The 16,834-nt window shown below is 40.3% G+C and overlaps 1 protein-coding gene and 1 long non-coding RNA gene across 2 annotated transcripts in view; one reads left to right on the top strand and one right to left on the bottom strand.

The window, feature by feature from the left end:
• The first annotated feature begins 70 nt into the window (after nt 1-70).
• On the top strand, nt 71-16,197 carry LOC125640139 (uncharacterized). The gene is made up of 4 exons (XR_007357695.2): nt 71-661; nt 9,183-9,261; nt 10,742-10,871; nt 15,632-16,197. It is a non-coding gene; the product is annotated as an uncharacterized LOC125640139 (long non-coding RNA).
• Nucleotides 2,650-16,834, bottom strand: part of IRAK2 (interleukin 1 receptor associated kinase 2) — a 32,220-nt gene continuing 18,035 nt past the window's right edge. Inside the window, exons 5-13 of the mRNA XM_048858317.2 lie at nt 15,212-15,406; nt 14,747-14,811; nt 13,966-14,080; nt 12,861-12,970; nt 10,611-10,806; nt 9,180-9,242; nt 6,941-7,141; nt 6,282-6,795; nt 2,650-5,859 (exon numbers count right to left, since the gene is read on the bottom strand). Coding sequence (XP_048714274.2) covers nt 5,735-5,859; nt 6,282-6,795; nt 6,941-7,141; nt 9,180-9,242; nt 10,611-10,806; nt 12,861-12,970; nt 13,966-14,080; nt 14,747-14,811; nt 15,212-15,406 — 1,584 coding nt within the window. The 3' untranslated portion in view covers nt 2,650-5,734. The remainder of the gene's footprint in view (nt 5,860-6,281; nt 6,796-6,940; nt 7,142-9,179; nt 9,243-10,610; nt 10,807-12,860; nt 12,971-13,965; nt 14,081-14,746; nt 14,812-15,211; nt 15,407-16,834) is intronic.

Here is a 16,834-nt window from a genome sequence, read left to right as displayed (position 1 = left end):
CCCGCCCTCTCTCCCTCCCTGCGAGCCCCGCCCTGGCGTTCTCATCGCCTCGGCAGGGACAGGCTGCGAAAAGGGGGGCGGTCCGGGAGGGGCGGGTCTTACCGGCTGGCCCCGCCCCTCCGCTCGCGGCCGCTCAGGCTGGGTCGGCGCGGGAGAGCCGGTGGCGGGCACTGGGCCCTCGCGGGGCGCTGTCGCGTGACCTGCGCCGCAGCAGGGACGGGAGCCTGCGGCGGGCTGCGTGCGCGTGCGGCAGGTTGAAGCCCGCTGCTCTTTCCCCCGGGGCCTGCCCTGCCCTGCGCGATCGAGGGGTGTGCCTCAAAAAAAGGGGTGGGGGGCCGTCCCCTGCCCGGCACTGGACCCCTCCTACTAGCAGTCACGAAGAGCGAGCGTGGCTCAGAACGTTCCCAGGGAGAGGGGGGGTTTTGCAGGAGCCTCTGGGGGCTTTGTGCAATTTCCTGTTGAATTATAAATAAACGTGTGGCTTTTAAACAATGTTCAGTGGGAATGGAGCTCCTAGGTTATGTATGCTGAGGCTCAGGGACAAAAGCTATGGGAAAAGCACTGCACAGCTGGGGCAGAGGCCGCCTTTCGGAATTGCTCCCTGGCTTGGCTGTCTCCCGCTTCGTGCTTTGGAGCAACACGTTATCCTGGATACGTACAGGTGAGAGGATACTTACAGGCTTGAGCCCTATGGTGTGACTTTGTGGAATTATATAAAGTTTCTGGGGTCAGGTTTTGGAGATGTGGTTTTGTGAGTGCTGCAGTGATAAACTAATTCTTGGTGATTTAATACCTTATTACAAAATAATACAGGCAAAGCAAAATATACTCAAAAAGAAAAGGAGTACTTGTGGCACCTTAGAGACTAACCAATTTATTTGAGCATGAGCTTTCGCGAGCCACAGCTTGTGGCTCACGAAAGCTCATGCTCAAATAAATTGGTTAGTCTCTAAGGTGCCACAAGTACTCCTTTTCTTTTTGCGAATACAGACTAACACGGCTGTTCCTCTGAAGCAAAATATACTGTGTCACTAAGATCTTCTCAGAAGCTGCACAAATGTTTTTATACTCACCCAACCATCCGCTTGTGTCAGAATGATGTACAGTATAGCATACACAATAAGTGATATTTTCAGCACAGGGGCTACAGCTTTTACAACCTTTGCAAATTCTTTATAATTTGTTTGCTCTGCCAGTCCATCATTCCATTACCTCTTCTTCTTGCTCCCACTGTTATTTTTTTCTCCATTCTGTCCATTACACGCACTGTCACACCTTTTTTGGTTTTGAGCAAAATTTTTCATTGCCAGCTACATCTGACGAGGTTCTCCCACCAGCTGTGTGTAGGGGTGAATGGGTGGGGAGCAGTATATAAAAAACACTGAATTCCATAAAGTTTATCAAAGAATGGCAGAATTGAGAGGCAATGTATCATTTGCTGCCAATATTTTCCCCTTTAAAGATACTGTAGTTATTTTCTCTCCTTAAAAATGCACTATAAGGATAGATCTTGAAATCCTTAAGCAGGCAAAATTCCTTTTGACTTCAGTAGGAATTTCACATGTGTACTCTCTGCAGTACCATGTCCTAAATGTTTAGTTTGCTAATAGCCATCAATAGATTATTTTGTTTAATAATGGTTGACATATTTCAACTTCATTTCTGTGTTTTCTCACTTTAGGGTAAGGCCTTATAATGTGTTTCAATTTCTTACTTTAGGGAATTTAATAGTTACTAAAATAAATGGTGTTTGTATAATATCTAATGCAAAGTGGAGCCAGGAAAGGATCAATCTGATTCTCAGTAAATGTCAGCTTGTAGAATATCCACTGGCATAGAATGGTTTACCAGCAGGACAGTGGGGTGGGAGGAGGTATTGTTTCATATTCTCTGTGTATATATAAAGTCTGCTGCAGTTTCCACGGTATGCATCCGATGAAGTGAGCTGTAGCTCACGAAAGCTCATGCTCAAATAAATTGGTTAGTCTCTAAGGTGCCACAAGTACTCCTTTTCTTTCTACTGGCATAGAATGATGCTCAGGCTCTAGTGTTCCATTTCGTTGCACCCTTGCAATGTCCTTAGCTATATGACATTAATTCAGAAATCATCACTGTTATTTTCGATTTGTATTGTGTGACCTGCCTGTGACATTCAGCATGAAGGAGCAATTGTGTCAAAATTTAGTACATTTCGTAGTCTCTTTCCCTTCAATTTGGGCTACAACTCCATATGCATACAAGACACTGAGGGACACAAAGCTAAGCTGTGAGAAGTAAATATAATTGATAACTAAATAAAGTAATTATGTCCTAAGACTGAGCCAAGATTGATATAGAGTGAAATCTGTCTTAAGTGACTGCTCAAAGGACCAAAAAAAAAAAAATCAACTGCTTAACAGAGGGGGGCCTTCTAAAGAGGATGGAGTAAGTATTGTTTGCATAGCACCTAGCAAAATGAAATCCTGATCTATGACTGGGGTCCCTAGCTGTTACCACAAAACAAATAATAATTGCACTCTGTACAGGTAGGGATACTTTGAGCTGCTCTCTGAAGACAGGAAGTTGCCAAAAAAGGTGGTTTGGAACAATTTTTGCTGTCCTATACATCTTGTAAAGGCAGGTCTTACAGAAAGGGCTTTCCCCCCCAAGTTGATTCAAAATATATAGATTTTAATAAAATTCTGGTGTACATTACACTAAGCAAGTTACATAGAGGCAAACACTGTATACCCCAAGGTATAAAATAATAGGTCATCCAGGTTATATTACTTCAGAAGTTAGTGAATATCTTAAAACAAACACTCAATTATTTATAAAAAATGTCCACATAATTTATTTTTTCTTTGTATTTTTAAACCAGTAATAAATTTAATACCTGAAAACATCTAGAAAATATATTTATGGATATTAGTAATTTGATTAGGCACTTATAGTCAGGAACTTACTATTCAGTTAACTTACTAGTCAGTTACTAGTGTAGGTATCCACCTGAGGACCTGGTATAAGATTGTCACATTGAAGGGATAAGTTAAATTATACTTATTTGCTTCTGGTAGTGCCCACACTGTGCTAGGCACTGTACAAATAGAAGGCGTGGTCCTTGCCCCAAAAAACTTAAGACCTGATACTGCACTGGGTAAGGGGTCTAAATTAGCTGTTACCACTCAAGAAAGATCTTGGAATCACTGTGGATAGTTCTCTGAAAACATCCACACAATGTGCAGCAGCAGTCAAAAAAGCAAACAGAATGTTGGGAATCATTAAGAAAGGGACAGATAAGACGGAATATATTGCCTCTATATAAATCCATGGTACATCTTGAATACTGTTTGCAAATGTGGTTGCTCCATCTCAGAAAAGATATACTGAAAAAAGTTCAGAAAAGGGCAACAAAAATGATTAGGGGTATGGAATGGCTTCCATATGAGGAGAGATTAATAAGACAGGGACGTTTCAGCTTGGAAAACAGATGACTAAGGAGGTAGGACTAAAGATTGAAGTGTATAAAATCATGACTGGCATGGAGAAAGTAAATAAGGAAGTATTATTTACTCCTCCTAACACAAGAACTAAGGGTCACCAAATGAAATTAATAGGCAGCAAGTTGAAAACAAAAGGAAGTATTTTTTCACACAACACAGTCAGTCTATGGAACTTGGCCAGAGGATGTTGTGAAGGCCAAGACTATAACATGGTTAAAAAAAAAGAACTAGATAAGTTCATAGAGGATAGGTCAGAATGGGCAGGGATGGTGGCCCTAGCCTCTGTTTGCCAGAAGCTGAGAATGAGCAACAGTGGATTGATCACTTGATGTTCATTCCCTGTGGGGCACCTGGTATTGGCCATTGTTGGAAGACAGGATACTGGGCTAGATGGACCTTTGGTCTCACCCAGTATGGCCACTCTGACGTTCTTAATGTGTGGATGGACTGCTGTGCCTGAACGGACACCCACTGAAATCAGCTACCAATGCAAGAATGAGGCCTTGCACAAGAAAAAGACCAAAGAAAACATACACAACACCCTAGGCAGATGAAAGGTAGTGTAGTGGGGCAGATCATGAAAGTTGACAGTTGACCTTGCCCCACTTTGGTAAGGCAGTATTTGGACAAAGGCAATATTTGGGTATTTTAGATATATAGTCTACCACAGTTCCTCCTACCATTGTCAGTTGGCGAGTTACGTGTAGAAGTCTTCATAGAACTAGGTCCTCAGAAGGGACTTGAATGTGAAGGCCTTACTGTACATCTAAGAAAATTTTACCTTTCCATAATCACATACAAGGCCCAATCCTGCATTCCTTGCTTGCTCAAATTGTAATGGGAATGTTCCCCAAGTACATATTAGAGGTTACCCACAGCAGAAAGCTGAGCTATATGGTTCCGAAGGTCCTTTTTTCCTATTATAAAGTTGTATTTCCTTATGCTGGATTAGAGGATTCTGTTACAAGGTAAAAGAAAAAAGGAATAAGAATGGCACTGATGTTCTTGAGGAGGTTTCCTCTTGAAAATAAATAGGAGTAGCATCCATGCGTTCTAGTATAATATTTAGCATTTTTCCTCTTCAAAGTGATCACAAACATTGCGCCTAATTCTGCAGCTCTTGATCAAGTGAGTAGGCACACTGAAATCAGCTACTTCACTAGGACTACTCAAGTAAGTAAAGGCTTCAAGATCCAGCCCTTTAACTAACTAATCTTTAGTTGATTGTTTTAATCATTGCGTCAGGCCCTTTACAAATCCAAACTCAAGTGTTGCATAAAAAATTAAATAGGTTTTAAATTAAAATATTGAATTATATCAAAATCCAAAATATACATTTACAACCAAAGCTACAGTATGAAACAAGTAATCACATTAATAGCACTTAACTAACGTTTGTAAAATACTATAAAACTCTCAAAACAGCCTAGTGAGGTATTAATTTTCTAATCTGCAAAATAGGGTTAAGGCACAGAGAGATTAAATGACTTTCTCAAGGCTACAAAGGCAGTCAGTGTACACAATCTCAGTGTAGCTTTTTGATACTACATGTTCATATGTACAGTTCCAGAGCATACCATCAGTGACATCTAAAATTGTCCAAACATCTGTTTTCAATGCAACTGGAAATGGAATCATATGGAATTCAGAGAACTTTCCTTAAAAAACAAAACACCCACCACATCATCTAGGATATGGAGTGCAATCAAGAACGTGGAATAAGATTATATGAAACTAGGTACATTTTTAGTTACTTGGTTTTGAAAAAATGAAAAGTTCATTGATCACCCTGTGTATGCTAGATGCAATGGATATTACAGTGTACTACCAACTAGTATGTAATGAATGCCTGCTGTATAGTGTGCAGGATCCTAATTTTTCATAAAAGAAATATATTGTACACAAATGCTTTGTGAAGTGCAGTGCAAAACAGAACTTGCCCTAAGCTAATTCAAGCAATTGTCTCAGTTTGCCAATGTTAATTTTTTTCAGCATAGTAAGGCAAGGAGAAAGAGGTCAATGCTAATTTTTCTGATCATAAAAGTTGCATTCTGCTTTAATCTACACTGTAGCAGACGTTCTCTTGGAATCACCTGAGATGTGGCTATTCTTTTTCTCCAAAGAGAGTTAACATGTCTGTTGAAAACATCCTACTTAACCGTACATGAAGTGTGTGGTTTAGCTTTTACCATCTTGCTACCGGAAAAAGATTCCCAATTTCTTCTTCCAAGATGGCATTCCTGATAATTCAGTCATATTTGAGACTCAAAGAGTTCAGAGCTGTTTAGCTTTTCTTCTTCATATAGTAAAATATTTTCCATAAGCTTCTTTTTTTTATCATTGATCTTTATTTCCCAGGAGGTTTCTTTGGCTAATCCTGCGGGGGGGGAAAAAGGCCCAAATATTTAGCAAAAATCCATCTGTGGCTAACGCACTGATATTACATATAATTTGGGAGAGGGGAAACCATTCTAAATCGCTTAAATTTGACTTCTAAACAAGAAATTAAATTGAAAAACTAGATTTTAAATTGCCTCTATAAATTAACTGGTAACATAATAACCAAGGAGACAAAATATGCTGAAATGTATAAAAGGAAGTTTTTTCAAAGACTGCAGGAGTGATCTATCAGTCTCTTTAGGCAGTTATATTTTGCCTATCACCATAGTAGCTGAGCACCTTATATAAATATTGTGGTCATGGTAACACAATTGGAGACATTGTGTCATGATAATTTAATGGTTACATATTGAATGATCTGAACTCAGCCTTTCACTCCCAAAAAATACTTAGATTTACCTTGTGAAGAACATGAAGGGTCAAGGATTGCATTGGTTGAAGAAACCATTCTTTTTGCAGGAAATACCATTTCCAACGTGTTTTTATTTTCATTGGATGCCACATTTCTTTCTTGGAAGCCACCAGTACATATTTCATCATTTCTCCCGGAATATGAGGATGTGGCATTTTCTGGATCAGTACAACCACGGCTAGGTGGGCCATATGCAGAACCCTCCACAGGATCCCAAACAAAACTACTTGATTCATCCGATTCACAAGGGACCTGTGACATCTGTCCATTGTACATTTCAGGTGGCATGACTCTTAGTAAAGATGGGGATGAATTTGCACACTTCAGGGACCTTGCTGTTGCACTGTCCTCACTGCTATCACCTGAAGAACCATAATTGTAACTAGCTGTCTCATCATCTGTTTCTTCTGGGGTATTAATGGAGAATCCAGAAAAAGTGCTGCCTTCAAGAATGCTGTGATCTCTTATTTTATGTTCAGCCATTTCCATCATTTCATGCACCTGTTCAGAGCAACAACATCTGGTAAGCAGTTAATCAGTGCCCACATCCTTCTCCTTGGTGGACATTAAAAAAATAATGAAATCACATTTGGTTGCTTTGGCTTAGACCTTGGTATGTAAGACTAGTAGGGCATACAATGCTTACCTCTGCTATGTCAAGATTCTTTTTCCGCAGACAAAGGCAGATAGCAGTGGCAAAGTGAACAGCAATTTCTGATGGCAAGTGTCCCACCTTCCTGTCTAGATATTTGCAGCATATTTCCTTGGCAGCAAGATTTTCAAAGGTTTTGTGCTTGGAGCATGAACTTTCTCTTGCTGCTTGAATTTCATCGGCAATTGCATCTTTCTGTTCAAGAGGAAGAGATGCACTGGTTAAGAGGAAAATGATTTGTCAAAGAAAATTATTCATTCCTATCCAACCCTTTAAGAACTTAAGACACGCCCCGAGTACTTGCTATACCCTGTGTAATGTGCTGGCTAGTGTACGCATACTAGTGCCTCCTAGTGACTGACTTACAAAAGATAAAAGCCCAAGGAAATTCTCCTTTAGCTCAAATGGTAGAAATCTGTGTTTTAACAGCAGAGTCTGATACTCTGTGCTTCATAAGGTCTGTAGGCATGCACGCAATGCTTCATTACACCAGGCTCCAGCAGTTCCAGGCAGGCCTCTCAATATTATCAGGCCAGTGATAAAAAAAAAAAAAAGGCTGCTGTACATTGCATTGATAAGTGTGTTAATTACCTTTTCTAAACATCTATCAACAAAATCAGAAACCTCTTGTCTCTGCTAATGAACTTATCACTGAGACTTGTCATCTTCACTTTTGGTATCCATTAGAAAGTTGCTGAAGCATTTAGCAAGGAATGAATGACAAGGCGAGGGTTCACTTCCTTCCCCTCTTACTCAATGTTTCAGGGGCATGACAGCACAAAAGGAAAGTACCACTTGTGCAAGGGAATAAACAGGGTCTGGTTTTATTCACACAAAAAGGAGCATTCATTTTGTCACAATTAGGTGAACTGACCCAAATTTATTTTGAGTTTTTAAAGTAATTTCCACAGCTCCAAGTACACATTCAGTGATGTGTCTGTGTACAAAATACTGATGAGTACACCTAGCCATAAATACAGCACATTAGTCCATTATGATTCACCTTCTACTTACGTTTCACTATTCAATGCAGACCTTCCTGATTCAAGAACATGAATAGTTACAATTTCAAAACAGAGCTGCTCTCTCTAAACATATGGGTATCTAAACGCTAGTGACGTTGCAGCAGCTCATACACAATCAGGAGCAATATTAAAACTGGAGCATTCATTCTGCTCTCATTGACGTGAGCTAGAGTTTTGCCACTGGACTTCAACAGAACCAAGGTTTGGCTTCTACGCAGCAGCTCTTTAGGAGTTATAAATTTGCCAGTATTACTCCTGTGGGAATTCTGCGCTAAAAAAATTAAAAATTCTCCCCAGAGTATTTTAAAATTCTGCATATTTTGTCAAAACAACACAATATAACCACTCTGGTCTCAATTATTTTGGTAATTTATTTCAAAATACCTGTCTACACATATGTCAACAATACACACAACAACAAAAAAGATTCCCCTGGAGTACAGAGTTAAAGAAACCCCTCTGACAACCCAGTTCCAGTTGTGGGGTGCTGGAGGGGGCTGTATGGGGCCCCAGAGCCCAGACACCAGAGCCCAGCCATGGGGCTACCCCAGAGCCCAGACACCTGCACTCCTCTCCGCCCACAGCCCAGCCATGGGGCACCCCCCAGCCCAGACACCAACACTTCCCTCCTCCCAGAGCCCAGCCACCAGCACTCCCCTTCTCCCAGACCCTAACTTTAGGGCACCCCGAGAGCCCAGACAACTGCACCCCATCCCCAAAGAGCCCAGCTGTGGGGCAGCCCCCAGCCCAGGTACCTGGACTCCCTGAGCCTTTGCACCCCTCCCCCTCCAGCTTCTTTACTGTCCTGCCAGGGGACATGGTGTGGTGCAGCCCTCCCCTTCCTCACCCTTTCCCAGAGCTGGGTCTCCTGGGGTCTCTCCCATCCCCGGGAGAATGAGATCAAGCTGGGTACCCAAAGCATGCAGGGCCTCCATTCCTGCCAGGCTGGGTGCTTTGCTCACTGTGAGCTGGGCTCTGCAGAGTCCATTGGCCCCTAGTGGTGGCCAGAAGCTCTGAAGCCCCAATTCTGTGGGAGAAGCATGGAATTCTGCACAAATTCTGCACTGTGCAGTGATGCAGAATTCCCCCAGGAGTACAGTATGCAACAAACTCTGTATTTAGTTTTGCACTCAAACTAATTTCATTACAGTAGCACTGTTTGCAAGGGTTACACCAGGCAGGTGTCATTTATTTTGCTTTTCTCTTACCAGATAAATAGGGGTTCTTCCTTCATCCATTGCCTTAGTGCCTGTCAGCATCTCTGCTAAAACCTAGAGAACATTTTTATAGGTAAGACAATTTATTTAGATGGCTTCTTCTAAAAAACTGGACATTGTAACTAAAGGAATATTTACCTGTTAGCTTAAAATGCTCTATTTTTCCTACATTCTTAGAGAACATGGGCACAAACCAGCACTCCAGATCTGAACAACCTTTGAGAGAGAGTTTGGAACCTGGTTCAGATCCAAATCCATATTTTGTGGCCTGGGCCTCTCTTTATATATTACACTGTAGGGGCAGTAGATGGTCATTCTGTTCTATAGTGTTCACTGAACAGATGTAACAATACTCTATACAGAAATGAAAATTTAAAGTACAACTAGAATTTTTAAAAAATGATATTGTAGGCCATCATATTTATTCTCTCTCAGTGGCTTCTATACCACGTTTGCTTAGTTTTCAAACCGAAAGATGATTTTTCCAAAGTCCAATAGTGCAAATTGAACAAGGGAACTGAGATCCAAGCTATGGTCTTTCTGCTTCTTCCACTAAAACCAATAATAAAGATTTTGCAGCTAGAATGTAGTGATAATTTTGCAGTTTTTGCACAAAGCAGAGTATAATCCAGCTCACTCTAACCCACACTGTGTATTGGATTTGGAGGATGAACAGGGTTAAAAACATGTTTGCAACATTCAGTGAAGTCAGCACATGACTTGAACACAGACAAACCTGGCATCTTTACTGATGTGGTAACATGTTCACATATCCGTTTTTCTGACTATGAGCACCCGACAATACTATATGGTACTGAATTGATCATAACCACACTTTTGAGATTATAGGTCATAGTCTGACCTTGTGTGGATGGCTCTCTAACAAGATAGAAGGCATTACCTAAACCTATATTCATCATGGATAAATTCAACACAATTTCCTCCTCTCCTTTCATGTGTTGATATGAAGGAGTATCAATTGGTTTCTTGGGAGACAAAGCAGGAAGAATACCTTTGGGAAGATCAGGGATCCAGACCCAGGATCACAGGACTTGGATACACCACAAGCTGGGAAGTTTTTTCTGATGATGTTAACTTCCTTTTGTTCCTATTTATAAACACTAAACTCTGCAGAAAAGATCTTGTAGACTGCAACTATTTTTCTCTACTAACCATTCCATCGAATTATGTGTTCTAAATGAGAGTCGCATGTATGCGTTTCAGGGAAGAATTTGGCTTTCTTTCATTGGTTATTATTGAATGGATATTAAATCTCCAGCTGATCTGAGTGTCTTATGTTTGAAAAACTTGATCAGATATATGAGAAAAAAAACCCTATGTGCACAGAATATAACCAGATATCTGCAAACTGTAATAGCAAAGGTTAATATTTAAAAAAAAAAAAAAAAAAAGACAACTTACTATTCCACAACCAAAGATGTCAATTTTTTGTGTTAGCTGTCCATGCCTGACAAAATCTTCTGGCAGGTAAGTGAGGGAAGCTTGTAAAACTTTGGTTTTCATCACAGCATAGTCTGATTTTTTTTCCACAGAATACAGTCGGAGACCGGAATGTCCAAGTTTTGGTGTGAAGTTTTCATCCAGCAAAACATTGGAGCTGCATAAAGTAAGACAAATACCAATAGTGATCAATCCATTCACACCGGAATGTAGAGTCTTATGGTAAGATGTGATTTTAGAAAGTACATTTAAGGGCTTCTTTATGCAAATTCTCTTTTAGAGATTCCAGTCTTGTATGTTGAAAAGGGATAGTGAACGGAGATATAAATCATAAACCAGAATGTTGGTTTTTTTAAACAAAAATAAAGTCAGACAGTAGCAGTGTTTTCCTCCCATTTAATCTAATTCTACATTGTTTTGTTGTATACATTTTATTGTTTGTTAGCAAATATATAGGGTCATCTTCATTCCTGGTCTAAATTCCTCGAAAACCATGGATCATCAGGGATTAATTTGGCCCATTTGATTTTGAGTTAAACAGTTTTATGGACTATAGGGAACTCCTCTGTTGAAGAGACCTGAAATTGTTTGTTTTTTCCCCCCATTCTCTGGAAAGATCACAGTGTGTCAGGCAAATCCTGAGTTCTTTTCTCCGCATTTACTCAGTCCTTACTCAGTCCAAATTCTGTGACCACAATGGACTCCAAATGACCTCAAAATGAGTTTTGCCTCATCAAAGCTGAGTAAGGAACTCAGGACATGGCCCCATGATAAAACAAAGCAAAGAGACCAGATAAATTCTGTAATTTAAAACCTTTCTACCATCACAAAGAACAGGAGCACTCTGCTTTCCAGCTGCATGGGGATACAAAAAACATTGCCTGACAAAACTGGAAATACGTTTTTTCTGATGATTACCGAAAAAGCATATATTAGTCACAGGTTATACCATGAAAGGCCGCATGCTGTAGGGCACAAGCAAATGGACATTTTGCCCTAACAGATTAATAGATTCTAAGGCCAGAAGGGACCATTGTGATCGAGCCTGACCTACTTGATAACACAGGCTGATGGACTTCCCTGAATTAATTCCTGTTTGTACTAAAGAATATCTTTTAGAAAAACATCCAATCTTAATTCAAAGATTGCCTGTGATGAGGATCAACACAACCCTTGGTAAGAATTTCCAGTTAATTACCCTCACTGTTAAAAACATGCACTCTCTTTCCAGTCTGAAATGTGTCTAGCTTCAAGCCTTTGAATCTTATTATATATCTTTGTCTGCTAGATTGAAGAGCCCATTATCAAATTTCTGTCTCCTCAGCAGGTACTTATAAACTGATCAAGTCATCCCTTAGGTCTTTTTCACCTGGAAGTCTACGATTCCATTAACACCAGTGGGAGAAAAACACTGGAGAGTGGAGTTAAATAGATGGTTGAGCACAATGAAGAGTTTATGGTAGTCTGAGGAAAAATCAGCTGTCCTTGAACTTGCATTCCTAAACCCTGATCAAACTTGGAAACCCAAAGGTTAAAAAGAATTAACAGAATGTATATTTTAAGACAGAGCTGTAAACATTATTTTGTATAAGAGTAAGGCTGGGTCTATGCACAAATTTAATACTAATTTAAGTATGTCTGATAGGAGTAAGATTTTTTTTTTTTTTAAATCAAAATAACCAAATCAGTATAACCCTTGTGTGGTTACAGTTACAACAGTAAAAAAGTGCCTTATACTGATACAACTTATTCCCCTTCCCATATGGGAGTAGCTGTACCAGTATAAACACCTTTATAGTGATATAACTGCATGCACACCAGAGGGGTGGACCGTGGTACCACTTCAACTCTATAGATATAGTTGAGGTGGTACAACTTTCATGTACAGAACAACTCTAAGACATTTTCAGGGAACAAACAACTCTCCAATACTGGAATAGTATGGGGAATATTTGAAATTTTACCTATGGGGAAAAGTGGAAGGGAATGGCGGAAAACACTTCAGAAGAATATACTTTTGCCACACTGAAAAGAGAGGTAAAGGAAATGTGGAGGGGAGACATCAAAAAGAGCAAGAGAACAGGAAGCAGATGTGTATGGGGAACGATCATATGCAGACTTGAAGACTTTCAGCGATTTCTGTTTTTTGAAATTCTGGAAACAGTTGAATGACAGGGAGTTGCAGATATGTCGATAAGCTAGCAACCCTACCTCTTGACATTCCCATGCAGAATCCCAAAGTTATGGAGATACTGAATGGCTCGGATAAGTCCTATAGAAATTGTGATGCGTTTCTCCCAGGTTAATGGCATAGAACCAACCTGGAAGAAAAGTAGGAAGAGAGTTGGTGTGTTTTTCTTTTTATGGAAAGAAGCACAAAACAGTGTTAGTTTTACAAGCAAGAGACTTTCTCCTTCCCTCACGGCAAGCATTGGCGAAACACTCACTAACCTAACTGGAAGCAAGATGAGGTAAACGAATCTCATGCTTCAGGGTAGAAACCAATTATGCCGGGGTCAGGAAGGAATCCTCCCACCCTCCACATACAGCACTGCACACTCGGCGTGTTGCATTACATGACGACAGTATGGATGAGGCAGAGATCACTTTCCTCTGGAACACAAGGTATTGCCCACTGCTGGAGGCAGGACAGTCATCTAATCTGGTTCAGTAAATCCTATGTTCCTATTTAAGGATTCACAAGTGTCCTTTCCATTGTCCTGTTAGTTCCCCTGCACAGTGCTCGAACAATGAATTTGAGCATCTCATAAGCTGTTCCCCCTAAAACAGTTGACTTCATACTATATTTCAACACACGACGCTGACAACCAAACACTGTAGTTGATTTTTCAGCAACATATTGCCAAATCTAATGCATATAGTATTGTATAGCTGCATATTTTACAGTTTCCTTTTTCTGAAGACAGAAGCTGCATGGCAGAAACTCAGTACAGGTGACCTGCCTTGTAGCAGAAAACGGATTTATTTGTACGTAAAAAGACTTGCAGCCTTTCCAATACTTGTGATTGATGTATGTTCATGCTCCTTTTTTCTGTTGCTAATGATTCACATGGTGGGGGAGGAAAGGAAAGAAGAGAAGCTACCCTTCCTGTGGGAAAGGTAAAGAAGAGATTCTCTCCCCCCCCCCCCCCGAGTACTGGCAAGGATGTGTTGAATTCTCCTAGAAAACATGAATATAGATCTTGCCCAAATTGCAGGAATATTACATAAAACTCAAAGAACATAGTAAAATTTTTCAAAGAGATACAAATGCTTTTCATACAGTACTTCGATAGGACCCAAATCCTCTGCTTACTTGACACTGTAGTCTGTTTTCAAGCGATCCATTTTCCATGTAGGGGTATATAAGACAGTGATATCCACTTTCTAGTGAGAAACCCACTAGTTGTAAAATGTTAATGTGACAACACCTGAAGCCAAATATCAACAAATATTAGCAAGTAAAATGAGAACAAACAGAAACAATTTAAAATTCCAGTGCTGGACCAAACTGACAACATATAGACTAGACTGTGTACTGACTCCTGTCCCTGGGAGCACAACAGCACAGCAGAATCACAACTATTGCACATTGCTGAGTATGAGGAGTGCACAAGGCTCACACTGCAGCAGAGAGGAAGTGGGGCTATAGTGCCATCCACTTCCACACTAATTAGAGGGGGATGCTCAGCTGCAGAAAGGAGCTGCCCTGGACCTGCTTAAAGAATAGCACTGTGGCTCCACTCCCCCAGCAAGTAGGTGAACTTTGGAAGCAATGGAGACATGCTGCTTCCCAGAGCTCCTACTGGGTCAGTACAGATGAGAGTGACCAGATAGCTAGTGTGAAAAATCAGGATGTGGGGAGGGGGTGGTAATAGGCACCTATATAAGACAAAGCCCCAAATATCAGGACTGTCCCTATAAAATGGGGACATCTGGTCACCCTGGTATAGATCCACACCATCCTCAATACAGTGCGGTGCCTACAGGGCAAAATTTAGCCCTTAACACAAATCAGATTATTTCTTGTTATTTTGTAAAAGATCTATTAATCCCCAGACAGATGGACCAGAACCAATTTCCAAATAGCTACTTACCGAAAGCAAATCTGTACTTCTGTATGAAAGAATCTTTGTGTTGAATTCTGGCTTGTACATTCCATCTGTGAAAACCACCACAAAAATGCACTAAAATCAACTGTCTGTCATAAGCACTGACTTCATTTAAACTAGAACCAAAACATATTTTATATGTAGAATAGCAAATAAATAACTAAAGACTTTATCCTGCTAACAATTATACATGCAGGTAACTACTCACATTAGTAGTCCCATTGAAGTCAAAAGGACTACTTATGCGTGTAAAAGGTTTCACATGCATAAAGGTTTGTGGGATCTTGCTTTAAACTAGACATCATTTCCCCTCCTAAAAACACCATAATGCAGCATTTCTGATTACTAGTCTGTGGTGTATTAAATGATAACGGTTAATGTTTAGGAGATGTTAACAAATGATTCCCCTTCAAACTTAAATGAAGAAAAGGAGGAAGGGTAGGTACTTGCCTCTTTGAGCCTTTTAATGACGTATACTGCATTGTGTCTCTGACCTTTGTAGACCTCAGCAAAAATACCTTCGTTAATTCTGTTCTCCGCACTGAAACCATTGGTAGCATTTATCACTTCCCCCTGGGTCCACAAAAGGCTCCCACTAGGGAGATCAGCAATCATTTCCTGCCGAGGACTGGAAGAACCACAGGGCTAGAAATAACAAAAAAACAAGTTTATTTCCCTGGAACAATGGATTTCTCTCTCTGCTAAGGACTTTAAGGGCCTTTTCAACACAGCCAAGTGATAGGACCCAGTTACACACAGTTGCCCCCAACCTGATTACAACACAGTTCCAAGGCCAGTTAGTAGTGTGGATAGGCTCTGAGAAAACTAGTCCTGTATTTCTAACATAGGCAAAACTCTTGTGTCTTCTAGGACTCCAGGATGAGAGTCCTATATGGATATCCCCTGAAGTTAGAAAATTCACATCCAGGATTCCTCTCAGCCCTGTCTGTGATATGTTGACATCCCTACTGAGTTCATTTTCTACTCCACAATTTCTCTTCCATGACAACAAAATAAACACAGGTTGTGTGAAATTGTGACTGCTCTTCTACATGATCAGTCCCTAGGTTTTTCACAATTCAGTTTTGGTAGTTTTGCTGTTGTGAGAAATTTTGCACAATGGGGGAATTTGCATTGAACAAAGTTGAAAATGTGAATTTTGTTGTACGTACAGACTCTGCTTACAAAAAAGGCTTAGTTTGGATTGAAATGTCGCTCATTTTTGGGAGAAGTTTCACTCCTTTGCCTCAAAAATGGGTCCTCCTTCACTGAAAAATGTCCTATTTCCAAGTGAAACATTCTTAAACTTCTTGTGACTTTTTTGTGAAAGGGCAATTTTAGAGTTCACAAGAAAATGTAAATAAGCTCAATTGTGGAGTGATTTCAGTTACATTGCTAGAGTTTCACACAGCTATAAAATAAACATTTTAACCATCTACTCTGGCTTGTTCTCAATAAATAGCTCAGCAAGTTGGATTTTTTAAAATGATCTGATGTTTATTTAAAGAATTAATACCATCAGGAGTGACACTAAAGGTATGTCTACACTGCGATAAAAGATCTGTGGGACAGCTGTGGCTGGCCTGGGTCAGCTGATTCGGGCTCGTGGGGCTATAAAATTGCAGCATAGACACTGGGGCTCAGACTGGAACCTGGGCTCTGGGACCCTCACCACTCAGAGGATCTCCAAGCCAGAATGTTTACACTGCTTTTTATAGCTCCACAGCTCAAGCCCAGTCAGCTGCCAGCTGCAGGTCTTCTGTTGCAGTATAGACATACCCAAAAGTCAAGTTACAAGAACCATCAATCCTCATGCTTCAAGGCATAAATTGATCATCAGCTGGATCAAGAAAAAATATTCTCCATGTTACACATTAAATATTGTATTTAGGTGCTTGATAGGAGCTTTTCTCCTACTTCTGAAGCATGTAGCACTGACTGCAAAGTTATTTTTTTCCAGTCCAATATCAGTTCCTGTTTGGCAACTCCTGTGTTTTTTACTGAATGAACAGCTCCATTTGATATAAGTCACAATACATACAAAGGAAGAAATAGCTTAAATATTAGCGTGCA

The sequence above is a fragment of the Caretta caretta genome, chromosome 7 (assembly GCF_965140235.1).
Source record: "Caretta caretta isolate rCarCar2 chromosome 7, rCarCar1.hap1, whole genome shotgun sequence".
Classification (NCBI taxonomy): Eukaryota; Metazoa; Chordata; order Testudines; family Cheloniidae; genus Caretta; species Caretta caretta.
The sequence above is the reverse complement of the archived record's forward strand: the minus strand, read 5'-3'. Positions and strand labels throughout refer to the sequence as shown.